The 26,526-nt window shown below is 43.3% G+C and overlaps 1 protein-coding gene and 2 non-coding genes across 3 annotated transcripts; all 3 read left to right on the top strand.

Annotated features, from left to right (window-relative positions):
* Positions 1-10,996: 10,996 nt before the first annotated feature.
* Positions 10,997-14,340, top strand: LOC119310414 (DNA-binding protein EMBP-1-like). Its single transcript, XM_037586176.1, has 9 exons — positions 10,997-11,176; positions 11,303-11,419; positions 11,529-11,635; positions 11,732-11,789; positions 11,891-11,942; positions 12,177-12,412; positions 12,877-12,954; positions 13,706-13,831; positions 13,934-14,340. The coding sequence occupies exons 1-9, from the start codon at positions 10,997-10,999 to the stop codon at positions 14,054-14,056; spliced, it is 1,077 nt and encodes a 358-aa protein (XP_037442073.1). The 3' UTR covers positions 14,057-14,340.
* A 1,789-nt stretch (positions 14,341-16,129) lies between these two features.
* Positions 16,130-16,290, top strand: LOC119313133. Its single transcript, XR_005151522.1, has one exon. It is a non-coding gene; the product is annotated as a U1 spliceosomal RNA (small nuclear RNA).
* Positions 16,291-19,076: 2,786 nt separating this feature from the next.
* Positions 19,077-19,238, top strand: LOC119313135. Its single transcript, XR_005151523.1, has one exon. It is a non-coding gene; the product is annotated as a U1 spliceosomal RNA (small nuclear RNA).
* The last annotated feature ends 7,288 nt before the right edge of the window (positions 19,239-26,526 follow it).

The raw sequence follows: 26,526 nt of genomic DNA, 5'->3' as shown, positions 1-26,526 counted from the left end.
GGGGAAGGGTCCGATCACATTCACTTAGCAGAAAATGCAACTTGAAGAAATAGCCATAAGTGAATGCTGTAGAGGACATAAACCCATATATATATATATATAGCCAAATGAAGAAAAACGACGGTAATAGTGAAGATTTTGCAAAGTTGAAGAATTTGAAAAACTGAAGAATTTCAAAAACTGAGGAATTTCAAAAATGAAGATTTTTAACTTTGGTGGTGGCGTGACCCACCGTATAAGAATGATGATTTCAGACACCGCGTACAATTGTCGTAGGGTTCTGAGAATCAAATTCTTCATTAATTTCTTCACACTTAGAGTGTTATTCTTCATTGATTGAAGAAAAACGTTTCTTCATGTGTTGCACATCTAAGTCATCAATTTTGCATAAGTGTTAGGATGAGTGTCCTTTTTCAAAGAACATTTGAATATTATAGGATATTTAGCTCACACGCAACTTGCTAAATCTCTTCTCATCCAAGGGCTTTGTGAAGATATCAGCCAGCTGTTCTTCAGTCTTCACGTGCTCGATGGAGATGTCGCCCTTCAACACATGATCACGAAGAAAATGATGACGAATCTGAATGTGCTTTGTCTTCGAGTGCTGAACTGGGTTGTGAGCAATCTTGATGGCACTCTCATTGTCACAGAGGAGAGGCACATTCTTCACGTTGACGCTATAGTCCTTGAGGGTTTGCTTCATCCATAGCAGTTGAGCACAGCAAGAACCAGCAGCAATGTACTCAGCTTCTGCAGTAGACAGTGATACGCAGTTCTGTTTCTTCGAGGACCAACAGACCAAAGATCGTCCGAGGAAATGACAAGTACCAGATGTTGACTTGCGGTCCACACGATCACCGGCATAGTCAGAGTCAGAATATCCAATGAGATCAAAAGTAGAGCCCTTGGGGTACCATAATCCTAGTGTTGGTGTGTGAGCTAGATATCGAAGAATATGCTTCACAGCCTTATGGTGTGATTCCTTCGGTGCAGCTTGAAATCGGGCACACATGCAAACACTAAGCATTATATCTAGCCTAGATGCACATAATTACAATAAAGAACCAATCATGGAGCGGTATACCTTGTGATCGAAGTCAATACCATTTTCATCAGTGCATAGATGGCCATTTGTGGGCATAGGAATTTTGACGCCTTTGCAATCTTGCATGCCGAATTGGTATTTCTCCTGAGATATGAATATGCCATTGTGTTGTTGACGAATTTGAAGACCTAAGAAGAATTTCAACTCTCCCATCATAGACATTTGATATTCTTCACTCATCATATAGGCAAATTCATCACAATAACGTTGGTCAGTACAGCCAAAGATAATATCATCAACGTATATTTGGCACACAAACAGTTCACCATCATAAGATTTAGTAAAGAGAGTAGGGTCGAGTGAACCGGGTGTGAAGCCATTCTTCACAAAGAATTCCTTCAAAGTATCATACCACGCCCGAGGGGCCTACTTGAGGCCATAGAGGGCCTTGTTGAGTCTAAAGAATTTGTCAGGATTCTTTGGATCTTCAAAACCTGGGGGTTGAGCAACATATACTTCTTCCACAAGCTTACCATTGAGGAATGCACTTTTCACATCCATTTGATATAAAGTGATATTATGATGGTTAGCATAAGCAAGTAATATGCGAATAGCCTCAAGTCTAGCAACAGGTGCAAAAGTTTCATCGAAATCAATTCCTTCTACCTGTGTGTAGCCTTGAGCTACAAGTCGTGCCTTATTCCTCACCACAAGGCCATTTTCATCTTGCTTGTTGTGGTAGATCCACTTTGTGCCAATGATATTATGCTTGCGAGGATCTGGACGTTTGACCAGTTCCCAGACATTGTTGAGCTCGAACTGATGTAATTCTTCTTGCATGGCCTGAATCCACTCAGGCTCCAGAAATGCTTCATCTACCTTAGTGGGCTCTGTGATGGAGACAAAAGCATAGTGCCCACAAAAGTTAGATAAATGTGAAGCTTTTGAGCATGTGAGAGGACCTGGTGCTCGAATGTCATCGATGATCTTTTCCACTTGCACTTCTTTTGCAATGCGAGGATGAGTTGGTTGTCGTCGAGGAATTTGATCAGCATTTTCTTCAGCACCATTTTCTTCAGCATGTTCATCAGGTGCATCAGCTCGATTTTCTTCACGTTCTAAAATGAATTCTTCAGTTGATTCTTCGGTAGGAATGACATCCTCAGTAGCCTTGAACTTGATAGAATCCTCAGGTGTTGGTTCATCTATCACAGAAGGTAGGTGCTCTCTTTGCGATCCATTAGTTTCATCGAACCGCACATCTACAGTTTCAACAACCTTGTGAAGAATGTTGTTGAAGACTCTATAGGTGTGCGAGTCCCTTCCGTAACCAAGCATAAAACCTTCATGTGCTTTCGATGCAAATTTATAATTGTGATGAGGATCTCTAATCCAACATTTAGCATCGAAGACTTTGAAATAACTCACATTGGGTTTCTTGTCAGTGAGGAGTTCATAGGCAGTCTTCTTGAAGAATTTGTGAAGATATACCCGATTGATGACGTGGCACGCAGTATCAATTGCCTCAATCCAGAAATGACGAGGCGTCTTGTATTCATCAAGCATAGTACGAGCCATTTCAGCGAGGGTTCTGTTCTTGCGCTCCACGACGCCATTCTGCTGAGGAGTATAAGGAGCAGATAACTCATGAGTAATACCAAGTTCATCAAGATAGCCATCAAGACCGGATTCTTGAACTCGGTCCCATTGTCATTTCTGATGTGCTTGATCTTCACACCAAAGTTGGTTGAAGCCCTCGAGGAAAATCGTTTGAAGATTTCCTGCACTTCATGTTTGCAAGTGACAATGTGTACCCATGTGTAACAAGAATAGTCATCAACAATAACAAAGCCATATAGAGATGCATCATTTGAAACAGCAGAATAATGATTAGGACCAAAGAGATCCATGTGAAGCAATTCAAATGGTCGAGTGGTGGTCATGATAGTCTTCGCTGGATGCTTGGCCTTTGTCATCTTTCCAGCTTCACAAGCTCCGCATAAGTAATCCTTGAGGAATTTGACATTCTCAATGCCAATGACATGCTTCTTCTTCGCAAGCATGTTCAGATTCCTCATGCCAGCGTGACCAAGTCGTCGATGCCATAGGCAGCCTTCTGAAGCTTTTGCAAGTAAGCACACGGCTGGTTGTGGTCCTGTAGAGAAACCAACAATATACAGATCTCCTCTCCTAAAGCCTTCGAAGACTTTGGAATGGTCAGCTTCCATGATCACAACACAATGATACTTGCCAAAGACAACAACCATATCAACATCACAAAGCATTGAGACAGACATGAGGTTGTATCCTAAGGACTCGACAAGCATGACTTTGTCCATGTGTCGATCCTTTGAGATCGCAACCTTACCTAGACCCAATACCTGACTTTTGCCTTTGTCAGCGAAGATGATATGCTTCAGATGTGACGGTGATAAAGGAGCATCCATCAATAGATTCTTGTCACCAGTCATGTGATTTGTACATCCACTATCAAGGACCCACTCATTTGCTTTGGGATGATCATCCTGCAGATGAATTAGTGCATCTTACGAACTCATATACTTCATTAGTGAAGAATACGACGTCAAATTCATCAATTCAATTTCATTAAGCAATAGCACAGATAAGCAGTGTGAGGACGTGTGAAATGAAAGTTCATTTCATCATGATTCGCCTGTGTCCTTTTAGGCATTTTTGTCAGGCCCCCAGCAAATTCATCAGACGTTAAAGCACGTCTGGAGACCTGACCCTGCAGAAGAAATTAGTTCTTTTTCTTCACCACCCACATCTGAAGGGGTGGCAAAGAATTCATCACTCTGCGAGCGCCATATGAGAAAGGTGGCATAGAAGCTAGTCCACTTTGTTTCACATAAGAGGGGGTAGGATAAGCATATGAATAAGCAGAGAGATTCTTCGAGGACTTATGAACATAATGATTTGAAGAATAATGCGCATATTCATAGCCCTTAGCTCTACCCTGCGAAACAGAAGGATTAGCACGATGATGATCATATGAGGACTTTGATCCATTTGAAGAATTTGGTCCGTATGAGGACTTGGATCCATATGAAGAATTTGGTCCATATGCAGAGTTTGATCTGGGGTTCCTATTCTTCACAGGTGGTGTCATGAGGACATTCACCTGAAGACTTTCAACATAACTTTTGGGAACCCAGATTTTCTTCATAGGGGAACCGTTCCTGCAGTTAGTCCCAACATATCTAGCAAATACTTCACCATTCTGATTTTTGAACAGTTTATAGTTGGAGTCAAATGACTCATCAGAAGAATGAGGAGATTCACATGTAAAGCCAGATAAGTTGGATGGATCAACTGGAGGTCCCTTTGCAGCAACCCATGAGGTTTTGGGGTACTGCTCAGGCTTCCAATATGTTCCATCAGCATTGAGTTTCCTCTCAAAGGCAATACCCTCTTTCCTAGGATTTCTGTTGAGGATCTGCTTTTTGAGCGCATCATAAAGAATCTGATGCCCTTTGAGGCTTTTGTACATGCCTGTCGTGTACAATTCCTTCAGCCCTGCATCGTCAGTGATACTAGCAATGTCCTCAGATGAGGAATTAGTGATAGCAGAGGCAGGTGAAGAATTTGTAACATTTGAAGCATTTGAACATTCAGGTGAAGAATTAGCAGATTCACGTTCAATGCACTTTAAGCATGGAGGAACAAATTCTTCCTGAGAAGCGCTGATTTGTTGAGCAAGTAATGAATCGCGCTCCTTCTGAAGATCTTCATAACTCACTCTTAACTTCTCAAGATCTTGCTTTCTTTGAAGAAGTTCAAGAGAAAGCTTCTCGTGATCAGATAAGAGAGCGTTATGATGACCTTGAAGGTCGTCAAACTTGGAATGGAGTCCCTGAAGACTTTCAGCCAAGGCTTTTAACTGATCCATTTCTTCACCCAACATATCATCGCTCTTATTTAGCATGTATTGAACTTTTTCCAAAGCTCTTTGTTGTTTAGTGGCAAGGGAAGCAAGTTTAACATAGCTAGGTCCAAATTCATCGCCAGATTCATCATCACTAGACTCGGATAGGTAGCATTTGGTTACCTTAGCACTGTTTGCCATAAGGCAGGGGTTGGACGATGATGATTCTGGTTCGAATGTCATCTCTTTGGGAGATTCCTTGTAATCCTCAAACCAAGGATCATGACGAGTAAGATGTCCATCATAGACCTCAGAGAGACGGTCCCAGATTAGCTTCGCGTGATTGAGATGCATGACGTTCCTGAACTGATTTCGGGACAGACTTGAGCAGATGACATCCTTCGCTCTGAGGTTAAGTAGAGTATACTTCTGAATGTCATCAGCCTCAGCCATCTTGCATAGATCGGTAAGACCGATCTCGGTGACGGTCCACAGTTCGTTGTCCATAGCCATGAGTCGCTTTTTCATCATGGCCTTCCACCGAGGATACTCATGACCGTCAAAGATGGGGCAGGAAACGTTCCTCAATCCTGCAGTCGACATAACTAAAACTCCAGGTGGTTAAACCAAAATCACACAAAACAAGAGAGTACCTCGCTCTGATACCAATTGAAAGTGCGTTATATCGACTAGAGGGGGTGAATAGGCGATTTTTATGAATTCTTCACTGAGGAATTTGCCGCTGAGGAAATTACTTAGCGAAGAACTACTTGCAGCGGAATAAGTACTCTGAAGTAAGCATAACAGGATACAGACATAGTCATCATGATGAAATGAAGACAAGCACAGAGTACAGAAAGCGTAATCACAGGATAACACAAGATGAAGACAAACAGACTGAAGAAATTAAACTGAGGAAATTGAGAAAGTCTTCAGTCAAAGTCTTCAAACACAGATATGAACAATCACTCAACACAGTAATGAGGAAATGAAAGAGTTGAGGAAATAGAACCAGTAAGGTTGGTGAAGACAATGATTTGGTAGACCATTTCCAACTGTTGTCTCAGTTGTATGTCTGGTTGGAGCGGCTGAGTATTTAAACTCGAGGACACACAGTCGCTGAGCATGCAGCTCAGGACACCAAGTCCTCACCGTATTCTCCTTGAACTAAGGTCACACATACCTCGTTCAATCACTTGTGGTAAGTCTTCAGGCGACTTCCAAACCTTCACAGACTTGGTCACTCGGCGATCCACAATTCCTCTTGGATGCTCTAGACCATGACGCCTAACCGTCTGGAAGAAGCACAGTCTTCAAAGGTAACAAGCGTCGGATCCACGTAGGATCAATCTCTTCAGTGATGCTCAATCACTTTGGGTTTGTAGGTGTTTGGGTTTGGGTTTTTCCTCACTTGATGATTTTCGCTCAAACTCCTCGGAGGATGGGTTGCTCTCAAATGACAAGTGTCAGTTTCTCTCAGAGCAGCCAACCGGCTAGTGGTTGTAGGGGGCGGCTATTTATAGCCTAGGGAGCAGCCCGACATGATAAGACATAAATGCCCTTGTCTGATATGACCGTTAGGTGGATAAGATATTTTGGGACAGCTGGCGCGCAGCACAACAACGGTCGGAAATTTGACTCTCAAATTCCTCAGGGCTATCATGTTCCTCGCTGTGTAGGCATTCCGCACTGGCGAATTCCTAACTCCTCAGTCAGAACAAATTCCTCAGCGACCATAAGAACTTCGTCTCTGTCACTGAAGAAATTGACTGAACTGTATGAGATTTCCAAAGGCTTCACTCGAAGGGATTGGTAGGTGTAGGATTTTGAGTTGAGCATCACTTGGAAATTTTTCCTTAGTATTTCCTCGACCCCCTTTAACAGTACGGTGTTTCCTATGACTCAAGAAAGAGAAAAACAAAACTATGAAAACGAAAGTCTTCAAGCTTCATATTCCTCGCATGAATATCAAGTCTTCACGGATACACCAATTTCTTCACTTTCAAAGTCTTCATGAAAGTCTCCAGGAATACCAAAATCTTCAGTCGAAGATATTCATTTTTAGGGGTCGACTTTCACTGTAAATATCAAACTCTTCATAGACTTATAAACCTGTGTACACTCACAAACGCATTAGTCCCTTAACCTATAAGTCTTCAATACACCAAAATCACTAAGGGGCACTAGATGCACTTACACTCTCGGAGGAGGTAAAAGCCCTACGTCTCGGTGCCTTGAGGCGATCGACTGGAATATAGGTGTGTGTTACAAAAGGTGTGAACCCTTGTCCCAGAGGAGGGGGTGGCTTATATAGAGTACGCCAGGACCCCAGCTGTCCTCGGTTACGAGGGTTCAATGTACATTAAGGTAGGGCGTTACTGGTAACGCCAGCTATAAAGTGCCATCAATGATCTTTAAGACTACGAAGTGAACGCCTGACCGTTGCCATCCTGAGTGACTCTAAGTCTTCTGTACTCTGAGTGGTTTCCTGTATGGTCGAATGACCCCATCCAAGTCGAGTGAAACTGGGGGTATCCGAGTGAGGTGGCTGGTCGAGTGGATTGCACTCGACGGTTTTCAATTGATTCTTCCTGTTGTGCTTTGAATGTCCTTGCTTCTAGGGTAGTGACCTTGGTTAGGGCGTATAGGTCAGGCCTATGACCCTACCCTAGGTCTATGGCATCGTCACAGACCCCTCCCCCCTTCATGTTCAAGATACAAGGGATTTGGTTTGTGAACTTCCGCAAGCACATGATCTATACTTTTTTATGTGAGGCAGTTCTTTATTTGAGACACCACTTGTTGGCACTATAATTTAGGTAATTTATTGATTCCTTGTAGCAAAATCTATAACATAACTTGGTTGCTTTTGATTTTCAGCATCTCTTGTGATGATTTGGCAATATCGACATTGTCTTGCTTTGCCTAACGTCCATCACATGACCAATGTACTAATGTTGCATCCAAAACATTTGTGTCCGAACAATACCTGCAGAACAAACCGATGCAATTTCATTCTCAATTACACCAACACTAATTTTGTCATTTTGATAGTTATTTATAGTGAGCCATTTGCGTTCCCCTTCAGTATGTATATTTGTTGTTGTAAAAAAATGTTGCTCCGTAGTAGCCCACGCTAAAAATTCACAAGTATTATTTGTCGAGGCTGCAGTCTGCAAAGTATTGATGTTCAACCATCAAATTGTTGATAAATCTAGGCAATAGTGCCAACTTTCATTAGCACTTGGGATTTTTTATATGTTTTTTGATTTACAGTCAGCAACAATGCCCATGCTTCTTACATTTATCTGGAGCCCCAAAATGCATATGTGCTTTTACCTATGGTATACTACTAACTATCTATATCAAACAAAGTATGTCATTTCCATAGTTGTGGGCATCCCTGGACAATACGTAGTGTACTTGGGCAGAAAAAACTTTTTGACGCATGAATAGGAAATTAGGGTTGGAAGGATCAGTTTAGCTATTAGTGACTTTCTATGCTCCTTCTGTATAGGACAATAAAACGTTGAATGGATTTACGATTATGATAATATATCATAAAGAATCAAGATAATGGCATGTGCACATGTCGGTGTCGTGCGAAGTGTGATGCATACCAACAAGCATTTGTGCCATAAAGCAATAAAAAAAGGGTGCTATCATATGGTATCAAAGGTTACTATCATATGTTATCAGTTTTCAGCCGGTTTTCCTTATTAACTGGTCAATTTTCTTCTTATAAGTGAAAAGGCATAGCTCATGTTGGTTCCTCAAAAAAAACATGGTACATGTTTATGGCCTTTTCCCTATTCTCCTTTGCCATTTGTTTATCTGGGCACTTGCTAATTTTACAAGTTACGCGTTGTATATGCCATGATGTGTTTGGTGCCTTGAGATATATAGTAAGGTGACACAATGTCTTATCTGCCTTTTTATATTGTGAAATGAATGAAAATTTGATGCAAGATAATTGCATATTATGCATCTTGACCAACCTATTGATGATGTTTAGCTCATGATTCTCGCATTGTTCTAGGGAATCTAGTTATAGAAGGATCAGGAAGGGGGAGCTCTCCTCTTTTCCGCCCGACTCTTTGTGTAACCAGTTGCTAGATGATGTTGCTTTCTGATGTCATTTGTAGGTGTAAATCACAGTCACAACAAAGGTACGATGGTCCTGCTAGCGGAAAAGAAGGCACATATTGTTGACCTTACATGGTAACTTGTATCAGGCACACGGTTTGCCTACACCTTGATGCTACCTATTTTGTGCAAATACTTGTACTACAACCTGATTGGGTACATGTTATGAAGGAGCTCGTTTGGGTATGCAAACATGCCTCGCTCCTTGGTGCCGCTAGCTATGAAATCCGATGCTCCTTTTTGTCAATATGTTGCCAGTTTTTCCATGACAAAGGATTTTTCTGATTACATAGGCTCTATAGAGATCCTTTTCTCAGCATGTTGCTAGTTTCACGACAAAGGATTTTCTTAATTAGATGCATGTGCATGTGTTCACATTGATGTTCCAAAGAGCTATCAAGACATGTGATGTGATGTTAGTTTTATGGACCTTTGCAAAACATGTTGTGTTTTTCTCTTTGTAAATGAAGTTGCCTTATGCTCCTATTTGTTTCGCCCAAGGTCTACCTGACAAGATTCATAAGTGGCACCATTCAGCTTCAATATATAGCACCAAGATATGGAAAAAATGCTACTTTCATATGATTATCAATCTTTTAACTAATTGTCTGATGCGATAGCGTGAATGTGTTGATGACATGATGTGTACATACTCATAACTATAACAACTCATATTGGATGGTGGTGAGGAGAGGGGGGCGAACATGTGGCTACTTGTGGGTGAAACGGGCGGCATGGAGTCCCCCCCCCTGTCTAAACTGACTGAATTCAAAAGGACTTGCACCACTCAAATATAAGAAATCGGACTCGAGTTTCCTAGCATGATCAATCAAACAAGGTAACAATTTACGCAGCTAGGTAACTAGGCGCATAGGATTGTTCTCTTGGAGGAAACAAATCTCAGATGTAGTGGATTGAGCGATATATTTGTGAATCTGGTGTTATTTTCATTTTATTCCAATTTTACCATCAGATTAAATGAATGGATTCATTTGATTGCCTTTGATCCGAGACATATTATACATGTGAGATGTGTGTTAACTAAGATCAATGAGAAAATTTTCCTTCAGGTTACATGTATTGCATATGCACGTTTATTAGTTCACTTAGTTGTAGAATCTTATGGCTCCGTTCGGTTTTGAGCCAAAAAATCGCTGAGGCCAAAAAAATTGACGACGACCACACGATGCACATATTTGGATGAGAGACAACTATTTGGCTTGCCAACACTCCAAGATAGCAATATCACACACAAATCATATATAAAAAGTCTGACGCAAATCAAAGTTATTAATTTTGGACCCTAATAGAGAAAAAACTTTCTCTTCGTGGTGTTTTCGGAGGAAACAATGCTTTTAGGAGGCTCCACGAGGGAAAGATACTTTTGACGATGGCGAGCTCCCCCAAGCGAATAATGTCTAGCGACAGTTCGCTTTGAGTGAACTATTCCCTCCTTCTCTTAGAAGGGGTGATGGAAGCGAACACATTGAGATTCGTACTCGAAATACGACGAATTTAGAGGTTTTGGCGTTTTTGCTAATAAAAAAGGTTCCATAAGCTTTCCGTTTATCTTCGGGCACGTGGCGTCGGGATAGCCCAAATTTTGGAAGCCAAGTTCTTTTGAACCGTCGCAGTCGGACGAAAATTTGAACCGGGCTTGAACCGGGCCACCGCCAACCGCGTGCCACCTCCACCGACACGTGGACACCCTGCGCCGCCCCCGCTCACGCGTCGTCCCTCTGGCCACCTCACCGCTCCGCCCGAAGCGACCAGAAAGGGACCAGTACCCGAGCCAAGCGGCGAGCCGGCGAGCCACCGCCCCCCGCATCCCCTCGCCCCCGCGCGCGGTATCCTCCCCGCCACTCCACCCCGCGGCCGCAGCGCCCCGCAGATCGACCCCTCACGCGCGCGCGCGCGCCATGGCGTCCTCCTCCTCCGCGACGTCCGGCGACGACCGGCCGCCGGCCGCCGGGGGCGGGGGCGGGACCCCCGCGCAGGCGCACGCGGAGTGGGCCGCCTCGATGCACGCGTACTACGCGGTCGCCGCCTCCGCCGCCGGGCACCCCTACGCCGCGTGGCCGCTGCCGCCGCCGGCACAGGTACGCGACGCGATCCTCCTCTCCTAGAGCCGCAGACCCGCGGCGGCGGGGTGGTGTTGTTGCCTTGTTGGTGCTGGGGCTTTGAGTTCTGATCAATTTTTTTTCCTCTTTCGCGGCGGGACGCAGCAGCACGGCCTGGTGGCGGCCGGGCCGGGGGCGGCGTACGGCGCGCCGGTGCCGTTCCCCATGTACCACCACCCCGCGGCGGCGTACTACGCGCACGCGCACGCCTCCATGGCCGCGGTAAATGCCCAGCTCCCCTCCCTCTTCTACTTTCTAGCGAAATTGTACCTGACCGTACGTGGTTGTGCGGCTGTGTGCGAAATTGTCTGCCGCGTTCTGCTCTGTGCAGGGGGTGCCTTACATGGCCGGCGAGTCTGCGTCGGCGGCGGGGAAAGGGAAGAGGGCGGGGAAGACACGGCGTGTCCCTTCCGGCGAGATCAATTCCAGTTCCGGGAGGTGCGTGGTTCATGTGCTCGCATGCGTGCGTGCGTGCTCTTGTTTGTCTGTTGGCCGGGTGGACTGAACTGAAATCAACTGATATGGCTTGCACAGCGGCGATGCCGGGAGCCAGGGGTCATCTGAGAAGGGAAACGCCGGCGCCAATCAGAAGGTGCCTCGTTTGCCATTGCCTGAATTATGCTTTTCTAGCAATCTTTGATTGTTAGTTTTGGTTGATCCACTATTTCACATATGCTTATGTAATCTGTCCAGGGCTCATCATCATCCGCGAAGAGGAGGAAGTCCGGCGCTGCAAATACAGAAGGTGGGTTATCAGTTATCACAAACCATAATTCCTGGATACAAGGTATGATGGGTTAGTTTGAAAAGACAATGACAGGACCAGTTACACTTAGTACTAAGGAAGAAGTGGGCTTGGATTTGTGTCATTGTGTCGGTTCCCATCCTTGTGCGGGCACCATTGCACCCTAAGAGAGTGCTGTAAGGGAGTAGTTTGTCTATGTTGGTAGTATGTGAGAATGACAGTTGGCATTTTCAGGTGAGCCATCTCAGGCTACCACAGTGCAGAATGCTGTAACCGAGCCGCCATTGGAAGACAAGGAGAGGTCTGCATCCAAACTGTTGGTTTTGGCACCTGGGAGGGCGGCACTCACCAGTGCTGCACCAAACTTGAATATTGCGATGGATCCCTTGAGCGCTTCTCCATCCTCCTTAGTACAGGGGGAGGTGAACGCCGCAGCTTCTTCCCAGAGTAACGCTTCGCTGTCTCAGATGGTATAGTTTTCCTTTGTGAATTATTTTCTTCAAAGGAAGATCTCTGTTGCTTCCAGACTTCCAGCCTCTGCACTGTTATGATTTTTGAGAGCATGGCAAATTGGTAATTGTCATGAATGACCAGTAGTTTTCCTCTCATTTTGGAAAATATGAATAATGCATTTACTTGCGACTCGGTTTTACTTTAGCCCTCTTTTATAAAAATGTGGTGACAAATAGCATGTAAATGTTTTTCAGATTGCATCTTATATGATTATAACAACCATACCCTTGAGGCCGTGACGAGCAATCAATCTCTAATACGTACATATTACCGAAGCAGCACCTAAGTCAGAAATTTTATGCCTGCGAATACCATTGGTTATTAAATATGAATCTATAGCTACTGGTCACTCATGACCACCAGGATGTCTGTGCGAGTGAATTTTTGCAATGTTCTGCAAGATTTATCTTTGTTTTTGTAGGATGAACGGGAACTGAAGAGGGAGAGAAGGAAACAATCCAACAGAGAGTCTGCAAGGAGATCAAGATTACGCAAACAGGTACACTCAGTTCTAAAGACGAACAATCTCAAGTGGGAATGTGGAAAAAAAAACTTCACACAATGTTTTGTACTTTCCTGCACTTGTTTATTTCCTGGTGATGGTGAGTGTGTGGCACTAGAAGTAGAGAAATGATAGGTATAAAATTTACGTTCAATATTATGGACATTTGACTGTTAAGTTAGGTCCGCAGAAGGATCTCTCCGCATGAGAATGCTCCAGATAGGTTATGCTGGACATAATGTCTGAAACAATCACCGCTGGCCTGATGGCCTGGTCATCTTGGAAGCATTTCTCTCGGTTTTATTGCTAAAATAGGATTACCCAGTTTTTATTGTTTCAGAAATTTAAGCGTTGGCTTTGTAGGGAAGTATGCAATCACTAAAAGTTTTGGCCAACTGGGATCATCTCAGGCTTCCAGAAGTTTAATTAGAATATACTTTCTACTGCTTCTTGGGCAATGCTGCCCAATATACTTGATTTGTTTTAACTGGACTTGATCACAGTAGGGATGTTTAGTCAAGTGTCCCTATGAGCCATTACCTGCATGTTGCTAAAATTATCTTCTGGGGATAATATACCTGACATTCTGAACTCAGCTGAACAGCGAAACATATCCAGTTTAGGCAAGACAACACTGTATCGATTTCCTAGGCCAGCAAATGAATCAACTTAAGATTATTTGATGATATAAAATTTCACCCTTGAAACAGTATACTAATTGATCTCGATTTCTTCTTATGTTACCTAGCAAGAATGCGAAGAGCTAGCCCAGAAGGTAAGTGAGCTGACCGCAGCGAACGGCACGCTCAGATCAGAACTCGACCAGCTTAAGAAGGACTGCAAAACCATGGAAACAGAAAATAAACAGCTGATGGTGAATGCCACACCCCTCTCTGGCCATGCACTTGATGGCAAAGTTATTTTCATAACTCAATCTTACTGCTGACTGTAACCAGTGGTTTTCTGATCAATGCAGGGTAAAATATTAAGTCATGATGATAAAATGCAGCAGTCAGAGGGCCCTAGCGTTGTGACTACCCTGAGCATCCAGGTCGAAGCGCCCGACCCGCATCAAGGAGGAGATGGCAAAGCTTCATAAGAAACGCTCAACAACAACAGCGAGGGGTTGGATCGAGTGCCAACCAGGAAGTAGAAGTCGGGAAGATTGGTGGAGTTCCCTATTATCTAACCCCGCCATCGCCCGATAGCGTTTCACCCCCCTTTTGAAGCTCCATAATCATACTTGGTTTTTGGTCTTTGTCGTGGCTGGTCAATGAGTTGTTTGTAAAACAAGGTGTAGATAAATGTATGATAGATTACTATATTTGCTGTTATATTTTGGTGTACTAACAAGAAGTGACATCCGGACTGTTGAAGAGCTCTTGCTGGTATGGTAGTAATACCGTGTTCAGTATCATCCAAGGAAGCTTTCCTTCGATAGTGGTTTAGTACATGCTACAGCTGCAATAAATTGGTCTGCAACACTGGTAGAACTTTCTTCGGTACCTGGCGAGTTCCTCTCTCTGCCCGGCTGGGCTGAAACGGATGAACATTCTATTTTCATATTTTCAAAACAAATCTGAATGTGAATACGGATACCTATCAGATGTTTTTGCTGTTTTTGCTCAATTCGGAACAGACACGAATAATAGCAACATATTAGTTAAAAGAAATAAATCAATAGTGTAATTCGAAATAATCGACTTGCAACATATAATAAGTCAGCTAATGATATGTTTATAAATAAATCTACTATAATGTATAATGATTCCTAAGTTTGGTCATATAAAAGTTAAATTTGAGAATTTACTAGGGTTTATGTTCAATAATTGGCATATTGGGGCTAAAATTGCTTAACTAACTCATGAAGTTTTATTTGAATATGAATATATTCATTTGCATTTCCATATTTGTGTCAAAATCTTGAACCGTATTTGTAAAACAAATTTGGATATCTATTGTCTCGGTCATGTCGTGTGGCTACACGTATTATATGCATGGCCCCTATATAATTACTTTGAGCTAAGATATATGAAGAAAATCATCCGAACTAATCTAAACTACCACTAACAAGTAAACATCTATCTTTTTAACCATAACAACTAAAAAGCAATGATGATGGCGTCAAGATGAGTTGAGGTCGCGGCTCGGGCTATGGTAGGCGGCTCTTTCCGGTGTGTCCGATGTTCTCTTCCATGGTTCGCTTGGTTGCTGTGGAGTTGGAGCTGCGGTGGATTGTGTCCAGACGGTGACAATGATAGGCACTCGGTGGCTATTGCGGGGACTCGGACAATGCAAGCCATGCTTATTTCCCTGGCGATCGTCGTTAAAGTTGGGGCTATTGTTTGTTGGCGTGTGTGGCCAATTGTTGGCATACGTCGCCGTTGTGCAGCTATTTGTAGGCTAGCTTTGTCGATGGGGTTCTAGGGTGAAGTCAGACACTTGTTCGGGGGCAATCGGTGATGATGATGACGCTTGCGGCTCTTTGATGGACGTCTTTTCTTCTTTGCAACTATACTGTCCATGTCGGTGGCCAGGTTGAGCGGTGATGCACATTCTACATCGGCTGAATTGTATTGATTTTCGCCTGATTTTTCACAAACCAACCTCACAGTTCCCGCTCTCTTCTTAATCATTGAAACGACAAGTCTTTTGCCTCGTTTCAGGAGAAAAAGAAAAAGTCTCCGCACAACAAAGAAAAGGAGCGAAAATAATATTAGAAACGTAAAAAGATGAATTTGCAATGAGCTTATTTATAATTGCCGTGAGTTTATTAGAGTTGCCATGATCTCATCTCTTTCTTGAGTGAAAGAGTTGCCATGGGTTCATTGTTTTGTCAAGAGAGAGCAACAAACCACACGGGAAGCATCCTTGCATATTTTTTAGGGTCACGAGAGGAACCCTTAGCAACAATGGCACAACCCCTAAAAAAAGCAACAATGGCACAAAGCTGCTGCTACGGCTCTTCAGGCCCACACGCCTAATCTTCAGGCCCATACAGATCAAACGCGAGGCCGCTGGAACGAACCTGCCCAGACCGCGCCTCCCGTGAGGCCGTGACTCCCTTCGCTCCCGCGACTGCTGCGCTTCGGTTTTTAGTACCACCTCGCCCAGCCGAGGAGAATCGAACGGGAGAGCTGCTATAAGAGGAGGGCGAGGTGCTGCGTTCTCCTTACTTACCTGGACGGGGTCGACGGGCGATCAACAAGGCCCGTGGCCTGGGTCGATGGCCCACATTGCACTTGGTGGGCGCGTTGGCCCATCATCTCCCCAAGTGGGAGAGTGAACGTCATAATTTGTGATAGAGGGGGTACGCGTTCGCGCGGCCCCTGCCAATTCTTTCAAATTAAACATTTGTCCCTTGGCTGGCATGCTTTACAAGTCTGGTTCATCTGCTGCACGTAGAGAGGGAGCCAACAGTTCATCTGAGCAACATGAACAACCTAGCGATGCATAATCTGGTGTTCTTCACCTTCCTGTTACAACCAAGTAAAATTTTGGCGAGAATTTCACTTCTGCACACGCAAAAAGATTCAGAGTAGTTAGATAGGGCTGAATAAAGTCACTGCAGTCTTGAGCTTATTATAACCTGTCAGTTCAAAGCAAGTAGAGACAAACACCCCGAATTTAGCCTGAAACTAAGTTGCGCTGAACTGAAAAAACAACACGCGTGCAAACTAAAACCAAACCATGCGCCCGTCCGGTAGGAGAATCCCTTGCTCACACATTGATAAATCCATAAGGCCCCGCCATGTCATGCCTCTTGAGGCAAAGCTACACTTGGAACTTTGTCAGCTGGAGGCTTCCAGCAAAATAAGAAGAATCAGCAAGTAGTTGAACACCTTTTTTTTTTTGAACAAGTGAACACCGTCTTTAATTAAGCTCTAAACACCAGAGGATGGAACTAGCTGCAACAACTTCAGAGATCCTGCCCGTCGTGAAACATCTACGACACATACTGCAGAAAGGCCACTGTTTCTGCTCTGTTCTGTTCTCTGCTGTTAGAGCGATTTTTTGGAACAGATTGGTAGTGCTGGCTTAAATAAAGATAAAAAACATTTTTCATGCGTGCTGAACTCCACGCTGGCTACAGCCTCTCACACGTTGAGGCAGTGTGTTCTTCAAACATGAGAAAAGAAAGAAGCCATTCATGGAACTGAAGGTACACAACACAGGAGGTACAGTGAGACTGCAACATGCCCAAGATGAACTATCTGCACTAACTTAGTACTGTAGTACAAGTGAACATGAGATATATTTCAGTTCCCGGAGCAGAGTTAAATCGATGTACAAAGTGAGCTTGTTACCCATTCCAACTGCCACAAGAGTAAATCAACAGTTTTGGCGTTCCTTTTGCACGCTTCTGTTCTAGTACTATTCATTAAGACAAACTGACAAAGCACGTGCAGAAGCATGTACACTGAAATTTAGTCAATGCAGCCTAGAAGCTTGAAACTTGTCACTCATGTCATGGAGCAGCTTCGACCAAGTGTTGTGGGCTACTGCACCAAAGCGTTTATCAAAAAAATTACTTTTTTGTGAACAAGATATGCAAAGCGGACAAAAAATATAATGATAAATACTAACAGTTATGCCAGCCTATAATGCCTCTGTTGCTCTAGCACCTACAGTTTATGATTGCAACAAACTTTTCACAAGGAATTTGGCTAAACGACCATGAAACTTGGTAGCCCATAAAAATAGAGTAGAAAATCGTGCATAAACATGCGGTCTTTGTGGTTTGGAGGCTTCCTTATGCCGGATAATTGTGTCCGATACTTTTCACCTTGATGCTGTGATGCAAATGGTTCTTGAGATCCACTGAAGTGCGCAACCAGCGTTATAATGAAATCACTAACCTGCACTTCTTTTTGGGTGGGTCGATGGGGCTGGGGGCTGCAGTAACATGTAACTGTAGTGGATACTTTGAGCTTACCAAGTCACTTTGCATCAATTGTTGAGCATGCTACATACAATTTCCAAGTCATCCACAACCATTAACAAGGTGAACCTGTGTAAGGTCGTATACCTACCTTACCAGTAACCCATGAATGGTTGGTGACTAACATAAATCCTGTAGTACATCTCCATTTCATCATCACGATCTCAATGCGTGAGTGGTCATCTAGCTAGTGGCCTCCACAATAAATAGTACTAGTATGTTATCTTCATGCTATGGAGCAAGCCACCACGACCAAATTCATCTAACTATGTGAGAAGTGTAGCTGAAAAAAAAATATTTGAAAACGCAAGTTTTACGGGCAAGCTACATGTCGGTCGAATAGGAAGAGGAGTCATCTGGAATCAAAAGCTTCCCTGCTGGCCTGCCTATCTGTAGGACTTGTTGGATACTAGTGAGCCACAATCACGGCTAAGTGCGCTAACGCTCAAGCGACTTGAGCATGCACTGCCCATTGTTCATCGCCTACATCGCGACTTCACCTGTAGCACCAAATACCATGAGAACATGGGTAAAGCCAACACACAATCATCCTCGGCAGCTGTTAGGACTCCACCGCAACCTAGCAAAAACGCTGGTTGCACCTTAAATATTTGCACGACAGTGAGCCAGAAGGGAGGTATTAGTTGCGAAACTCTTTGTCATCTCAAGCAAGGGCTTCCTTTCTTGGGAACCTCAACACTGTAGCTCACCTCGACGTGCGAAGCAGCTCGTTGTAAACAAGGTAGAGACGCTTTGACTTTTGAAATGTTAGCGTAAATTTCGTCATACTGTACTAGAGGTGCTTGTAATGGAATAGTAATCTCTCAGTTATTTGAGAAATGCTAAAGACGTCACGATGATAAAATGCAGCAGTCAGAGGGCCCTAGCGCTGTAACTACCTTGAGCATCCAGGTTGAAGCGTCCAAGTTGATCGTGTGTAACTACCTTGAGCATCCAGGTTGAAATGTTGTGGGCTACCTTGTTGATCGCCCCGCTGGGAAACAGAGGCTACCGGCCCATACGCCTATTCTCTCATCCTTCCTTCAGCCCCCCTGGAAGCCAGCCTCCCTTCGCCCCGGCTGCTGGTGTGCTTCGAATTTTAGTCCCACCTCGCCCAGCCGAGTAGCATCGAGAGGAAGAGCGGGCTATAAGAGGAGGGCGAGGTGCTACGTTCTCCTTACTTACCTGGACGGGGTCGACGGGCGATTAACAAGGCCCGTGGCCTGGGTCGATGGCCCACATTGCACTTGGTGGGTGCGTCGGCCCATCATCTCCCCTAAGTGGGAGAGTGAACGTCATAATTTGTGGTAGAGGGGGTACGCGTTCGCGCGGCCCCTGCCAATTCTTTGAAATTAAATTTTGCTCCTTGGCCTGGCCTGTTTCTGAAGTCTGCTACTACAATGCAGTCCTCCTAGTCGACAGATGCAGTTTCTTCAGGCAGTGTGTTGTACTCTGAACAGAGAACAAAATCCAGTAATTGCTGGAGGGTTCTGATCCAGACATATGCGTCTGGTGCCTGCCAGGTTGTACATTCTGGTGCTCTCTACCTTCTTGTTGCAAGTAAAATCTGCCTAGAACTGAACTTCTAAGCATAGCATTTCAACGCGAGAAGTTCTTGACAGGAAACCTAGCTCTAGCTTAATCCCTTTAGCCTGAATCTAAATGGAACGTCAACAACTTTACAGTCAGATGCGCTACCAACCTAGCAATTCTCTGTGCTAAATGAACAAACAACACCCCGCAAAGCTCATAGCAAGCATTCATCGACTCAAGAGCAGGTACGCACATGCTAATCAACACAAGCATAAGGTTGAGTGCAATACATGTATGTGTTCTTGATGTTCAGGGCCAGCAACCATACACCAAACCAAACCAGGTGTGTTTTTCCATTACATGCAACGTAAAAAACCAAACCATGCGCCTGCAGAGGAATCCCTTCCTCACACATTGATAAACCCATAAGGGCCCCGCCATGCCTCTTCAGGCAAAGCTACACCTAAAACTTGTCAGTTCCAGCAAAAAAAGAAGATTCGGTAAGTAGTTCAACACCGTACATAACTGCTAAAGGAAAACTGCCTCTCACTAAGCTCTAAACACTCAAGGATGGAACCACTTGCAAAAGTTTCAGAGCTCCTACCACCGTGAACATGTAACGACAGTAGACAAATCCTGCAACAGAGCCACTGTTCTGTTCTGTTCCGTTCTCTGCGGGAGGAGCGATTTTCCAGAACAAGCTGGCAGAGAACAAACTTAAAATAAATAACATTTTCATGCATGCTGAACTCCAAGCTGGCTCCAGCCTCTCATCTCATGTTCAGCCAGTGTGTTCTTTTAATGACAAAAGAAGGGGCCATACATGGAACTGAAGGTACGCAACACAGGAGGGATCTGATACAAGTGTGGTACAGCAAGACTGCAACATGTCCAAGATGAACTATCTGCGCTACATTATGCATCCAGGTGAATCATGATCCAGATGAACATGTCCATTGGTGTCAGATCATTGCATTCTTTTGCAAAAGAATCATGACCGAGCATTTTACTTAGCCGACTTGGCATTTGTGGGACAGGCAACCAAGTAGCATTGTTTGCACGAAATACTCTCCAATGCAGTAAACTAACTCTGTGCTTACCTAAGTAGGCTAGATATAAGACAGACATGCAAAACAAAAGATGGAAGAGTCCACATTAGTTCCGAGTTCACAGTATACAGATTTAGTGAAGAAAACTCCTTCCTAGACATGGCAGGGCATGACTGGTTCAGAGTGTTTTATTCATGATACCGCAACTATCCTGTTTCTTTTTCCTGTTTTCCAAAATGAGAGCAGTGGCCAGATGACAATTATATTCTGGAAAGGTCATACCTAAATGCTGTACATCAATCGATCAAAATATAACGAGACACAAAAAAATAGATACTTGAGCTAACCAGTATACCACTCCTTTCTCGGTGGGACATCCTGACAACATTAAATTCCATAAAATAGTCAGTAGAGCTTATTGACCAAGGTTAGGAACTAAACGGCCTTTACTAGGTGTCATGACCCAAAATAAACACCCCGTGTGCTTGTGATGCCACACAACAATGCAACTTCATTTGTCATGTCACCAAGATTGATTCCTACATCAATGGCACAAGCATATGGCGCCTTCCCTATAACGCCCAGATATATAATAAGATGTCTCGCCAATATTGACTTTTATATGTATTCATTAATTAGTATCAAACGTCACAACGTAACTGGGTGATTATAAAAATGCTCTATAGGTGTTTCCGAAGGTGTTTGTTGGGTTGGCATAGATCGAGAATAGGATTTGTCACTCCGTGTATCGGAGAGGTATCTCTGGGCCCTCTCGGCAATGCTCATCACTATAAGCCTTGCAAGCAATGTGACTAATGAGTTAGTTGCATGATGAAGCATTACAGAACGAGTAAAGAGACTTGCCAGTAACGAGATTGAATTAGGTATGATGATACCGACGATCGAATCTCGGGCAAGTAACATACCGATGACAAAGGGAACAACGTATGTTGTTGTGCGGTTTGACCGATAAAGATCTTCGTAGAATATGTAGGAGCCAATATGAGCATCCATGTTCCGCTATTGGTTATTGATCGGAGACGTGTCTCAGTCATGTCTACATAGTTCTCGAACCCGTAGGGTCCGCACACTTAACGTTCGATGACGATTTGTATTATGAGTTATGTGTTTTTGATGAACAAAGTTTGTTCGGAGTTTCGAATGAGATCACGGACATTACGGGGAGTCTCAAAATGGTCGAGAGGTAAAGATTGATATATTGGAAGGTGGTATTCGGACACCGTAAGGGTTCCAGAGTGTATCGGGTACAAACCGGAGTACCAGAAGGGTTACCGGAACCCCCCGGTGGAAGATATGGGTCATATGGGCCATGGGAGGGAGGCTAACCAGCCCACAAGGGGCTGGTGTGCCCCCACAAGGTAGGAGGCCGAATTGGAGTAGGGAAGGGGGTGGCGCCCCCCTTTCCTTCTCCTTCCCCCTGTTCTTTCCCCTTTCCTTCTCCGGTAAAAGGAAAAAAAGAGGGGGGGGGTGAATCCTACTAGGAGTGGAGTCCTAGTAGGACTCCCCCCTCCCTTGGCGTGCCCCTGGTGGCCGGCCTCCTCCTCCCTCCTTTATATACGGGGGCAGGGGCACCCCAGAGGCACAACATTGTCTTAGCCGTGTGCGGTGCCCCCTCCACCGTTTACTCCTCCGATAGTATCATCGTAGTGCTTAGGCGAAGCCCTACGCGGATCACGTCATCAACACCGTCATCATGCCGTCATGCTGACGAAACTCTCCCTTGACCCTCTGCTGGATCAAGAGTTCGAGGGACGTCATCGAGCTGAACGTGTGCTGAACTCGGAGGTGTCGTACGTTCGGTGCTAGATCGGTTGGATCGTGAAGACGTTCAACTACATCAGCCGCGTTAACATAACGCTTCTGCTTTCGGTCTATGAGGGTACGTGGACACACTCTTCCCCTCTTGTTGTTATGCATCTCCTAGATAGATCTTGCATGATCGTAGGATTTTTTTTAAAATTGCATGCTACGTTCCCCAACATGAACCGTGTCTGCGTCATCTCATTCTTTGACGATATCCTCAGATTCAGTAAGACTCTGACTGATCACATACAACACCTCAAACAAGTTCTGCAACTGCTTCGAGAAGATCACTAGCAAGTAAAGCAGTCCAAGTGTTCATTTGCCCAGGAACAGATCGCCTACCTCGGCCATGTCATCAACGAGCACAGAGTTTCTACTGATCCCAACAAAGTGCTGACAGTTCAGAAGTGGCCTACCCCCACTTGCATTAAAGAGGTGCGCGGATTCCTCGTCATCGCTGGCTATTATTGCAAGTTCGTCCAACATTTTGGAATTATTGCCCGACCACTGTTCAACCTCCTCAAGAAACACCAGCAGTTTGTATGGAAAAGTGTGATACGTCTCCAATGTATCTATAATTTTTGATTGTTCCATGCTATTATATTATCCATCTTGGATATTTTATATGCATTTATATGCTATTTTGTATGATTTTTGGGACTAACCTATTAACCTAGAGCCCAGTGCCAGTTTCCGTTTTTTCCTTGTTTTTGAGTATCGCAAAAAAGGAATATCAAACGGAGTCCAATTAACCTAAAAATTTATGAAGCTTATTTTTGGACCAGAAGAAGCCCACGGAGCATCGGAGATGGACCAAAAGAGTCCCGAGGCCACCACGAGGGTGGAGGACGCGTCCTACCCCCTGGGTGCCCCCTACCTCGGGGATGCCTTGTGGACCCTCCTGACTTGTTCCCGACGTCAACACCTCTTATATATCCCCAAACTTCTAGAATAGAACCAAGATCGGGAGTTCCACCGCCGCAAGCCTCTATAGCCACCAAAACAATCGGGACCCTGTTCCGGCACCCTGCCGGAGGGGGGATCCATCACCGGTGGCCATCTTCATCATCCTGGCGCTCTCCATGACGAGGAGGGAGTAGTTCACCTCAAGGCTGAGGGTATGTACCAGTAGCTATGTGTTTGATCTCTCTCTCTCTCTCTCTCTCTCTCCCGTGTTCTTGATTTGGCACGATCTTGATGTACCGCGAGCTTTGCTATTATATATAGTTGGAAAATATGATGTTTCTCCCCCTCTACCTTCTTGTAATGGATTGAGTTTTCCCTTTGAAGTTATCTTATCAGATTGAGTCTTTAAGGATTTGAGAACACTTGATATATGTCTTGCATGTGCTTATCTGTGGTGACAATGAGATATTCACGTGATCTACTTGATGTATGTTTTAGTGATCAACTTGTGGGTTCTGTGACCTTGTGAACTTATGCATAGGGGTTGGCACACTTTTTTGTCTTGACTCTCCAGTAGAAACTTTGGGGCACTCTTTGAAGTTCTTTGTGTTGGTTTGAATAGATGAACCTGAGATGTGTGATGCATATCGTATAATCAAACCCGCGGATACTTGAGGTGACATTGGAGTATCTAGGTGACATTAGGGTTTTGGTTGATGTGTGTCTTAAGGTGTTATTTTACTATGAACTCTAGGGCTGTTTGTGACACTTATAGGAATAGCCCAATGGATTGATCAGAAAGAATAACTTTGAGGTGGTTTCGTACCCTACAATAATTTCTTCGTTTGTTCTCCACTATTAGTGACTTTGCAGTGACTCTTTGTTGCATATTGAGGGATTGTTATATGATCCAATTATGTTATCATTGTTGAGAGAACTTGCACTAGTGAAAGTATGAACCCTAGGCCTTGTTTCGAAGCATTGCAATACCGTTTTCGCTCATTTTTTGTTACTTGCTACCTTGATATTTTTATATTTTCAGATTACAAAAACCTATATGTACCATCCATATTGCACTTGTATCACCATCTCTTTGAGAGAGAGCATCTTCATCCTACGCCTCCCACAAATTGATAAACTTTAGGTCATCCACTTGAGGAAAATTTGCTACCGCCCTACAAACCTCTGGACTTGGAGGCCCAACAACGTCTACAAGAAGAAGATTGTGTAGTAGACATCAAGTTCTTTTCTACCTTGGTAAGTGCTTGAAGGTATATCTTTAGATCTTGCAATTGAATCTTTTAGTTTCTTGTTTTATCACTAGTTTAGTCTATAAAAGAAAACTACAAAAAATGGAATTGAGGTTGCCTCATATGCTTCATCTTTTTAATATCTTTCATGAAAATAAGTATTCCAATAATTGTGCTCAATTGCTAGAGGAAGAATGCAATAAAATGTTTGGCATAAAATCTTTGTATGATGAGCATGATTGCAATGTTGTTAGTATGAATTCCTTGAATATCCATGATGCTAATGATATGCAAAGCTACAAGTTTGGGGATGCTATATTTGATGAATATGATAATTTTAGTCCCCCAAGTTTCGATGAGCAAATTTATTATGATGATAGCATGCCTCCTATTTATGATGATTATATTGAGGAAAGTGAGTCTGGAAGAGTGTCAACTTTAGGAAGTAATGATCCCACTATTTGGAGGGTGTTGAATCTTATTGTGATAATTATGAAAGTGGATTTGGAGAGGTCATGACTTTATTTAGTGAGGAATCCACTATTTTGGAAGAGGTTCCAATTGATTATGAGAACAAAGTTGCTATCTATGATGATTATTTGATGACATGTATGCTATAAAGAATAATGATAACCATGAAACTTGTCATCTTGATTTTAATTTTCAATTGGATTATGCCTCACAGGATAGTTACTTTGTTGAGCTTATTCCCACTATTCCGAATGAGAAGAATTTTGCTTATGTGGAGAGTAGTAAATTTTCTATATTTGGGTATCATGAAAATAATGCTTTATGTGATGGTTATATTGTTGAATTCATTCATGATGCTACTGAAAATTATTATGAGAGAGGAATATATGCTTGTAGGAATTGCAATAATATCAATTTTCCTCTGTATGTGTTGAAAATCTTGAAGTTATGCTTGTTTTGCCTTCCTATGCTAGTAGATTCTTGTTCCCATAAGTTGTTTGCTCAGAAATCCCTATGCATAGGAATTGGGTTAGACTTAAATGTGCTAGTTATATTCTTCATGATGCTCTCTTTGTGTCTCAATTGTTATCTTTTATGTGAGCATCATTGAAATCATCATGCCTAGCTAAAAGGCATTAAAGAAAAGCGCTTGTTGGGAGACAACCCATTATTTACCCTTACTGTTTTTGTATGTTCACATGATTAAGCTACTGTAGTAATCATGTTTTATAGCTTTTGTTTTTAATAAAGTGCCAAGTAAAGCCTTTGGGATAGTGTGGATGATAGTTGACTTGATTCTGTGCAAAAACAGAAACTTTTGAGCTCACTCCAGGAACTTTGAAAATTCACTGGAACATGCTTTTGATCTGAATTTATTATACAAGATTGATATACAATTTTTCTAGATTTTCCTAATTTTTCAGAATTTTTGGAGTTACATAAGTACGGAAAGTTTCCAGATTACTATAGATTGTTCTGTTTTTGACAGATTCTGTTTTGTATGTGTTGTTTGCTTATTTTGATGAATCTATGAGTAGTATCGGAGGGTATGGACCATGGAGAAGTGGGAATACAGTATTTATAACACCAATATGAATTTAGAATGAGTTCACAACAGTACCTAAGTGGTGATTTTATTTTCTTATACTAACGGAGCTTACGAGTTTTCTGTTGAGTTTTGTGTTGTGAAGTTTTCAAGTTTTGGGTAAAGATTCGATGGACTATGGAATAAGGAGTGGAAAGAGCCTAAGCTTGGGGATGCCCAAGGCACCCCAATGTAATATTCAAGGACAACCAAGAGCCTAAGCTTGGGGATGCCCTGGATGGCATCCCTGATACGTCTCCAACGTATCTATAATTTAAGAAGCATTCATGTTATTTTATTATCTGTTTTGAATGATTATGGGCTTTATTATACACTTTTATATTTACTTTTGGGACTAACCTATTAACCGGAGGCCCATCCCATATTGCTGTTTATTGCCTGTTTTAGTATTTCGAAGAAAAGGAATATAAAAAAAAGTCCAAACGGAATGAAACCTTTAGCAAGAATATCATCCTGGTGACTTGGAGTTTACGTTAGAAGATCCTCGAG

This window comes from Triticum dicoccoides, chromosome 5B, assembly GCF_002162155.2.
Source record: "Triticum dicoccoides isolate Atlit2015 ecotype Zavitan chromosome 5B, WEW_v2.0, whole genome shotgun sequence".
NCBI lineage: Eukaryota > Viridiplantae > Streptophyta > Magnoliopsida > Poales > Poaceae > Triticum > Triticum dicoccoides.
Note: the sequence above shows the minus strand (reverse complement) of the source record. Positions and strands in the feature narration are given on the sequence as shown.